This window comes from Bombus impatiens, unplaced genomic scaffold (assembly GCF_000188095.3).
Source record: "Bombus impatiens unplaced genomic scaffold, BIMP_2.2 scf_0113, whole genome shotgun sequence".
NCBI classification, from domain to species: Eukaryota; Metazoa; Arthropoda; class Insecta; order Hymenoptera; family Apidae; genus Bombus; species Bombus impatiens.
Genome location: NT_176532.1, coordinates 970,321 through 979,847, shown reverse-complemented (window position 1 = coordinate 979,847; position 9,527 = coordinate 970,321). Strand labels below are relative to the sequence as shown.

Sequence of the window (9,527 nt, the reverse complement as noted above, 5' to 3'; positions counted from 1 at the left end):
CCTCGAGGGAATCCTCGGTTCCTCGAATCCCCCCGCCACCCCCGCACCGCGTTACAACATTGAGACCACCGAGACCTCCGCCCACTACGTCTCAGCAAATACAAGATTCGGGTCATCAGACCCAGGAGCTGAACGCGGACGCTGAGAATTCGGGTCATCGGACCCAGAATCCTGGACAACAGACACAGAGTCCGGAACAGCAGCCGCACGATCCGGATCACTCGACTCAAAACCCCGCTCATCAGAATCCTGCTCAACAGTTTCAGAAAACGGAACAACATAGTCAAAACCCGGGTCACCAGACTTCGAATCCCGGCCACCAGAGCCAGAACCCCGGCCACCAGAGTCAAAACCCAGGCCACCAGAGTCAAAACCCAGGCCACCAGAGTCAAAACCCGGGCCATCCGAGTCAAAACCCGGACCACCAGAATCAGAACCCAGGCCATCACACCCAGAACCCAGGACAGCAGACGACCAATCCGGGCCAAAATCCTGGACATCCGACTCAAAACGTAAGTCGACAGGGTCAGAATCCCAGTCATCAGGCGACGCAGACGCAGCAACAGCCACAGGCACCGTCGCAACAACAACAGCAACAACAACATCAACAACAACAACAACAAGAGAACCGACCCAGCAGCATGGGTACGGTGTTGTCGTTCAGTCCGCGTGACAGACGCGGTTCCGTGTATCCGCCAACGGGACATCAACATCCCGCTGACTTCACGTTGAACAATTTCAATTACGAGCAGTTGAACAATGCGAAGAATCGGGAGAACAAGAGTGGCGTCGCTACAGTGGCGCCGGCGCCGCCCACGAACCATCCGCCTACGAACAATAACTCGTTGCAAAACAATAATATCAATTTGAATAACAACGACAATGCGAGAATTATTTCGGAGAAGAACGCGCTCGAGAAGAACTTGAAGAAGCATTCTTTGTTTATAAACGCGCTTTCGTGGAAACGGTTCAGCACGTCGAACAACAACAAGAAGAAGCTCGACAATAAGAACAAGAATATCGGCTTTAGGCAGCCGCTCGATAACATACCCATCGTCGATAAGAATAAGAACATACAGACGCCTCAGGTGAGCCTCGTTATTTTTTGTTTTCTTAGTTTTTACCAAAGATACAGAATATTTGCGGCCGTTTCCTACTTAATTAATTTATCGATATCAAATTCGCAAAAAATATCGATGGTACCAAATATTCGTACTATATTTTAGACTATAATTTTATAAATGCCATGCTTTTGGTTTTTCGCGAGACAGTCGTGTTATGAGTTGCGCTTTTGCGCCAATGTTCGCGAAACGTCAAAACGAACGAAAAGCCAATGGCATGGCACCCGTCAATCATATCGAGAGCTTAAAATTTTCCAAACGATAGGAAGAAAGAAACGCCGTTGCATAGTTTACGCCATACGGCATAGTTTGCGTGGCGATTGCGGTAAAAGTGGCCCATTTTCGTGCAAATGTCCGCGAATCAGCCTCGAAACTGACTTGGCAGTCTCGTGCGAAGAACGTCGAAGGTGCTTTGACCCTAGATACGATCGAAACTATATCGATCGCGTCGATGTTTCCCTTCGTCTATTGCACAGGTACACACGCGTACTTCTTCCTTCCCTTCGCGAAAAATTTCTCCAAACGCAACATTGCTTATTCAGAGGCGTGTTCAATTTTCATCGTTCTAACTCGTCAAGAATTTCGGTTGAAAGCGGAAGTCGAGACTCCCCTATCGATAAGGAATTATTTATCGCTAGCCACGCTGTGAAATCCGCTACTCTCCCTCTCTCTCTCTCTCTCTCTATGAAAGATAAATCCTCTCCCGCGGGTACTTTTACGAAGATTAATCTCCTATTCCCTTGGAGCAGACGAAACCACCGGCGTCGAACAACAATCATACCACGCACAACCCGACGTGCGAGAAGCTCGTACAGAAGCCTTTACCCCCGAAGCCAAGGAAAACCGTGATTCAAGCCTCGACTTCGGAATTGCTCAAATGCCTCGGCGTCTTCCTTCACAGGAAATGCACTCGTTTAAGAGACTTCCAGGCCGGCGACGCTGTCATGTGGCTGAGGACCGTCGATAGAAGCCTACTGCTTCAAGGCTGGCAGGTGAGTCATTGAAATAACTTTAACGTTACATCAACGATGCGGCAAGGTAGACTTACTTCGATTACACGACAAATTTCATCGTTCTCTGCAAAGTTTAAGATTGAATTTTAAGATGACCGAGACTTGGATGACTCGAATAATTCTACCTAACTATATCCTTTTGGTCCTCATATTCCTTCGATTCCACCTTAAAAGCTTATCGTTAGAAACTTTTATCGATATGAGAATTAGTTCGCAGGCAAGCAATCGCGGTCACGCTCGATAACGAAAGCCAACCAATTAACGATAACGCGATAATCAGTGTTTATCCCATCGACCGTCCTAGGTACAACCTCGTTAAAGTCCATCGTTGGAATATCATTTATAACGAGTGAATTAAGCGAGATACCAGGCGATTCAGCCGTTCGGTATCATATTATCGTCGCCATTAGCGGCTGACGAGAAGCGCGGGAGACGAAAGGTTTGATCAACCTCGATGATCGAGAACAAACTTTTGATCGCGCAAGATATTTGCCCTGCAGCTCAGCCAAATCCTCCTCGACATCCGTCTCACGCCGACTCGATGCATATTGGGGAAGCGTGGCGAAAAAGAGAGGCGAACGAAAGTGTCGTTTTGCCATTTAGGCGATACGAGATTCGCCACGCGTCTGTACAGTGAGAGCACCCTCGACTCTTTTCCTATCGAAACTCTAAAGCTCCTTCCATCGTTCGAAATGCTCCACAGGGTGCATGCATACGCGATGACCCACGGGAATACGTGGCTCCGTAATGAGAGCCGCCGAGGCCGCAGGTTAGTCACAATATGCCACGAAGGGAATTCAACTTTTTCCCTCAACGAAACACCAGCTTCCATTTAGACAGATCCATATGGTACTTGGCGGCGCAATGAACTGTTCGTTGCACACGTACAACGTGGGACACGCATTCGAGGTACAGGATCGATCGAGCGAACTGCTCGCGATTTCCCTTCGAATTCGTTTCGATTTTACCGCCAAATCACGCTTCTATGCTAATATCGCGGCTTATGCAAATGTTATGAACTTGTAACAGGTTAGATTACTCGTTCGTTTGGCTTTCAGGTTTTCAGCAATAACTTTGACGTATCTCTGCTCGTTAACAAACGTTCGCGTATGTGTAGGAAAGCGAGTACTCTGGACGTAGAACGAAGTTGATTTTCGTGTCTAGTTTGTCGGACATACCATTATCGCGTGTTGCTTCAGACACTCTGAATAGACGAGAATTCCATTTTCGATCTATTGTTGCAAAGTCGATCAACGCGCAAGACGTTGAAAGCGAAAGGAACACCGACTCTTTTGTCATTGGAATATGTGGTTGTCGCACGATGGATCGTGGGCGAAGGAGTGAAAAAATTATTAGCGATATAGAAGCTGCCTCGATTGTTTCTGGTTTCTACAATAAAATCTCGGAGAGAATGAAACATAATAGCTGCTAATAACAAATTGGGTCAAGTACTAGCGTAGAATTAAACAATACCTTGAATTCAAGACTACCGCGAATTTATCGTTTTATTTTCGCCCACGGAATCGACACGAACGTTCTTCGATATCTAACCTGCTTTTTACAAGCTGATGTTTTTCCAGAATCAACATATTCCTTCGTGCGACGTATCTCGTTGTAAACCACGATTCCTTCCACTGTCCTTTTTCTTTCGCAGCTACGAAGGTCATTATCGATTATCCAGCTTACGAGCTATCACGCAACGTTGCATTAGGTTTTGCGGAAAACCATCGTCAATCTGCCCACGAAAACGATATTTACTCACCCATTGACAAGTGACTCCTTCTTCGTCATCGGTGACGTTCGCGTCCCTGCTATCTTAAGCACAATGTCATCACGTTCACGCGAATCGGATAATTATCACCGATCACGTAAAAACATATAATACTTCCACGCTTTCTTGCTCTATCCACCGTTCGAGCAACCTATTTGTCTTTTTCAGAAAAAACTTCATGCTCATATTTTATTGTTTACGAGTCTCGAAATTCTCCAGATCTTAACTGGTTATTCGAACCTGACAGTTCCTTAATCAGAATTTTCAATTAGCCGAGTTTTGATCCTTGCGAATACGAATACGAGAAACTTTGATTTTTAAATATTCTAACATGTGAGACTATACGATACCGAACGATTTCCTACGTTGATAAGTTCGTCGCGTTTATGGCGCACGCTGCCGATAAAGTCTCCCCCTCGAAACGAATGCAACGAGGGTTCAGTTTATCTTTCTATTCAAAAAATCCTCCGTTAACGACTTTATCCTAAATGCTCCGCCATGACATCCTTCTATCGTGCAACGATGCGTCACTTCTTTTATCGCTGTAAGTCGAACATCGACAGAGAAGAAGAGGAATGGTGGAGGAATAGCTCGAGTCTTCTAAAGTTGAACTATCTATATTGGGAACAGGAGAGATTCGACTGGAATATTGATATGGTCGTGGCGCTAATCCAGTTTCGAAGGTTCGATCGAAATGCGACATTTCCATCGGCACGCGGCCGCGCGTTTTGCGTCGAATTGTTAACATCGATCTTTAGATTCATCCCTGAAACGTCGCGCCAACAACGATCGAGAAATTATCTCTTTTATTTCCTTTTTTCTGATCATAATGCATTAAGCGTACTGTACATGGTAATTTGCATATATACAAACATATATATACAAAAATTTGATTTATTGTCTTAGCTCATGCATTTTTGCATCCATAAATCCTCTATAAACTCGTGAATATCTACAATCTGATCTATGTTTTTTTAATTTCGCGCGTCATCGTTCGAAACGTCAGCGAAAGCCAATGAAAAACTACGTCAAGCTTCGTTCCTAGAATTCTTGCGAAGAAACGCGGAAAGCAATCCCCTTTCAGCATCTATCGAGGAGCTATCTGTGCAAAAGTCACGAGTATGCGGTATTCCACGATGGTAGACGTTCGGGAGGGAAAGTAGCATCGATATAAACGTGCAGTCACGCACACGTCGATTCGTAATAAGGGTAGCATGGAGCCCATCCACGTGCGTGTGTTTATTCGTCCGAACGAGTGTACAGCGTAGGTAAATATACACAGAGCCGCAGCTTTCGCTGTCGAAGAATCTCTCTAGCGATCGTCGTTACCCTGTTTTTCAACCCTAAATCCTACTAGCCCTTACTCGAACGTTAAGCACTCGCGTCAGTCCCTGCTACGAGTATTCAATTTCCTGGCCGCTTTTCCTCCACGTTTGATATCGCGAACCTGCCTACGTGACATCACACACCTATAAAATCCACCAGAATTATCAGCGGAATAATTATTTTTAGCGCGATACTCGGCCGTTACGTTATCATCCACCCTTTTTCAGTCACCTACTTTCCTCCGCGGGCTCTCTATAATAAACTGACTAAAATCCTTTTATAGCTAGGCTCGACGCTTTTCTCCATTCCCTAGTTCATCTCCCATGCGGCACTAATTCGCTCGTACTACGCGTACAGCGCGTATATATATGCTTTTTTTTTCTCAGCCAGAAATTGGAACGCCGCGCGGTTAATTATAAAGAACGGTCGCGAATCGATAGGGGGAGGGGGTATCGAAGAGGGTGGTTAAGGCGCCGCGGTAAAAAAATGTGTGCAGCAATGTGCAGCATCGGGGAAACTGCGTGCCAGGGTGGGGGTGGAGGGTCACGTGCGTGAAGCGGCAACGTTGCAGAACCACCCCTTAACCAGCGCCGTGTGGAAATATGCGGGGGACCTCGCTAGGGACGTTCACCCTTCGGTTTTAATTGCAACGGGGAGACGACCTCTTCCCCGAACCCCAGAGCTTCTTACCCTCGAAAGAAGAAGCTTCCAGCCAAGGGAAAGGGGATTACTTAAAAAAATTGCAGCTTTCGTCAGCCGTTTGCCAGCGTACCATAGGTTTATCGACACGATGCAACCACGTTACCCTACTTTCGGAAACTAGGATTTTTGGGGAGGAAATGTCTGCAGCAAGGAATGTCGAAGAAGCTCACAGCTTCCTTGATAAAGTAGTCGGTGTGTAGATTCAAAGGTTAGGATTTCGGGTGTCGTTGAAAGTTGCTCGTTGAGGGTGAACCCCAACTCGAACAGAGAAGTTTTGTAGTTGGAGTAGAACAGGGTGAAGTAAGCTTATTGCTGGATGTTGGACGGATCGTAGCTGCATCGAATTATCGAAAGCCCAGCTAGTGTTACGTAAAAGTTGCCTTTATCGATTCCTCGCTGCGAAACCGAATCGCTACTATTATTAAATATCGGACGAAAATTTCTTTTATCCGTTAGGGCTGGAAAATCGTTCGTCTATAAAAAATGTTTGCCCTAAATATATTTTTATTTATACGTAAACTAACGTCAGGTAAACGGTTCGTAGTATGGAGAAAATATTTGAAAAAGGGAATGGGAAAAGCTTACTTTGCCACTTTCTCTGAAAATAATTTAAAACTCAACGAAGATGTTACTCCCGCCCATTCTTGTCAGGAAAGTTCAGAAATCGGGCGTTTCACAAGGACGATCGTTGCATACTTAATTAGTCGTGATTCGTGGTGACTTTGACGCAAGTAGGGCAATCAGATGCCCTGAATAATTTTCCATCGTGCTTTCTGCCACTTTTCCTTCCAGATGCCACTTAATTCGACGTTAAGTGGCGCGCATAACAACGACGGTCATCGAAGCGACGACTGTAATGGCGAAATATATACTTCCTGAGAAGTTGCACTGCTCGTACGAAACAGAGCAAAAAAAAAAAAGCAAAAGCTCGCCAATTATTGGGAAATAGCGGTAGTTGATATTTGTACTTTTCGATTTTAAAGTTGTTATTTCATTTTTTAACGAGGCAGTGATATCTGGATTTTTCTCGGCGTTACTTTGTGTACGTCATGTAGAAATAAAATAATGCGAAAGCACGCTCTTTTCACTCTGAGGTTTCTACTCGGCGACGAAGAACCGCAAATCGATCGTGCACGTGCTCAAATCTAATCAGTCAAGGGTGACACATGCAGTCCGCCCTAGAAACACACTCACAGCGAGGGCGTCGACAGATTTCGCACACTTGACGCGATCAATGGTAAAATTGATGTTTTCACGGAACACAGAATGACGAACAGCGTAAAAGGAAACAAATTATCACCAATACAATTATGTTCACTTAGCTTTTGTTCCGCCAGAATGACTATTTCACGATGACTCTCGAAACGTACGCTAACTACGCTAATATCGTCCTTCCAAAAAGATTATATAAAACTTATTCGTAATTCTACTTAACAACGAACTTTCGAAGCTTACGATCGGAATATTCCATGTCTCGTGGCTAGGTAACCGAGTTTGTTTTATTTGTTGCAACAGCGTTCCCGTGTCGAGTCGCATAATTTTCGTTCAGCGAAAACGTAGCCAAACTTTCAAACCGCGGCTTGGTCGTTCGATTTTTCGAAAAGGTTCGATCGCCATTCTAACAAGATAGATTCCGATCTCGACCGATCAACGCCGATTTAATTTCGATTTAATCCACTTTCGCCGACGTGTTTGTTCGTTGAGAAAAAGCACGTGACTCGAGAGCAAGTGTGACGATCGCGAAATACCGAAGCAGGAGCAACACGTAGATCGTTTAAGTTAGAACGTTAATCCACTTTGTCTAGACGGTAAATAGAAGAAGCTTGAACGTCATTGCGGAGAATCTCGTTAAAGGGAAACCATATGCCGGTGCAATCGTTTTTCGTGTTCACGATGTGGTCGGGTTGTGACGACAAAGGGAAAGCGCACGTGTAAGATAGCCTATCTTATTCTTTGTCAACAGGAAGCCAAATAAACCGATTCCGGATTCCACGGTATCACGATAGGTAATCGCTCGTCCATCACGCGCCCACGTGCTTAATTATCCTTGGATTATCTTTCCGTATGCAACGCGTGCACGATCGCGATCATATGTGAAGCTTCTCAGAAGCCAAATCGACTCTACATTTTATTCTCGAAAAATAAACGACTTACTTCCATGCGTCCATTTATCGCGAAAACTTGACACAAGATGTAGGAAATTCCAAGATAAATTTAAGAACATAATATATGATCGTTCGCTAAGTATTTATTATAAGTATTTACTTGAGTCGTAAGAAATTAAAAAATAAAGGACGAACGAAAGAAGACCGATTCCTGAGTTTTCAAAACTCGTCCGACAGCTGAACGAGTGTTACCTAATATTCGCTGTCCAAATACTCTCCAGAGGCGGTATCGAATTCAATTATACCGAAGAGAGTGATGGCTCGAGTACGTTGTAACATCAAAGAGACACTTTCGTGCGGATGAGTGCGACCTCGAGTTGATTGGAGTTAAAAGCGTGTACCTGGTCGGGTTCTGGTCAGTCGAATTAAAGGTCCGTCACAGTCTCGTATGTACAGAGTCTCGAAAATTCAATTAGAACCGTTGAATCTTCGATAAGCTGATGAAAAACGCGGTTGCAGAGGTCCGTGTATGGATGCAGGCCGCTCACCCCAAGGGAATATCGACCGAGGGAACGAATATACCAGGCGGGTCGTGTGCTCCGTCGGCTCTGTATCGCCGTTTTTCTACCCTCGAAGGCTTTGCCACAGAGCCACGTTATACCCGAGCAGGTGAGCTCTGTGAACCGACCAAGACACGCGGAAACTCCACGGATACGTATCGAGTACATGGCTCGGTGAGGTCTTTATTTTAAAAATAAATCGCGCCTCCTTTGCCGTGCCATCGTGTTCTCCCCGTGTTCACCTCCGATACAGGCTGCCAATTAATATCGAAAGTTATTATCTGTCCTGAAAAACGGAAATAGCCGGGCTATTAATACGTCGAAGCGCGATGTTTTGTAACTTAGCTGGCCTTTTTCCTCCTTTTTTTACAAGTTCGCGCGGTAAACCTCCTTCCTTTTCGCTAAATATCGATGGGTTTCCTTTCCTTCCTTTTGCGGGCTACTTTCCTCTAGTTCTTTGCTTTCTTTTCACCGTTCGCTCGGATCTTCTTCTTTTCTTCCTTTGCAACGTGCGCCACCGCACGTTAACGCACCGTATCGTTAACGCGACCGCAAAGCTTCGGATTCTATTACGATAGTTACTCGTGGCACACTTCCTGGACCCACCTGTTACGATTCGAGCAAACATTCGTGCTTTCTACAGCCTCCGAAGCAATCTTCCGCTCCGTGGATTTTCTATCATTAAGAAAATCATTAAGAGAGAGTGCTTTTCATCTACCGCGACATACGACTACGTACAGTTCCCTTTATAGGTATTAAGACACTTACAGAAAATAAAACGTACCCCAAAAAGAATTTAAGACCTTTGCAAACTTCTTCTCTGCATTCTGAACCTTATCCCAACTCTGACCGATCAATCGTTTTCTTCGTAATATTGCTCACATTCTTTATATTATCGCATTTTGCGCGATTGATCAGTAAATATTGTA

At 45.0% G+C, this 9,527-nt stretch overlaps 1 protein-coding gene across 1 annotated transcript in view; it reads left to right on the top strand.

Annotated features, from left to right (window-relative positions):
• Window positions 1-6: 6 nt before the first annotated feature.
• Window positions 7-9,527, top strand: part of LOC100747196 (cyclin-dependent kinase 5 activator 1) — a 13,581-nt gene continuing 4,060 nt past the window's right edge. Inside the window, exons 1-2 of the mRNA XM_012380871.3 lie at window positions 7-1,088; window positions 1,871-2,113. Coding sequence (XP_012236294.1) covers window positions 642-1,088; window positions 1,871-2,113 — 690 coding nt within the window. The 5' untranslated portion in view covers window positions 7-641. The remainder of the gene's footprint in view (window positions 1,089-1,870; window positions 2,114-9,527) is intronic.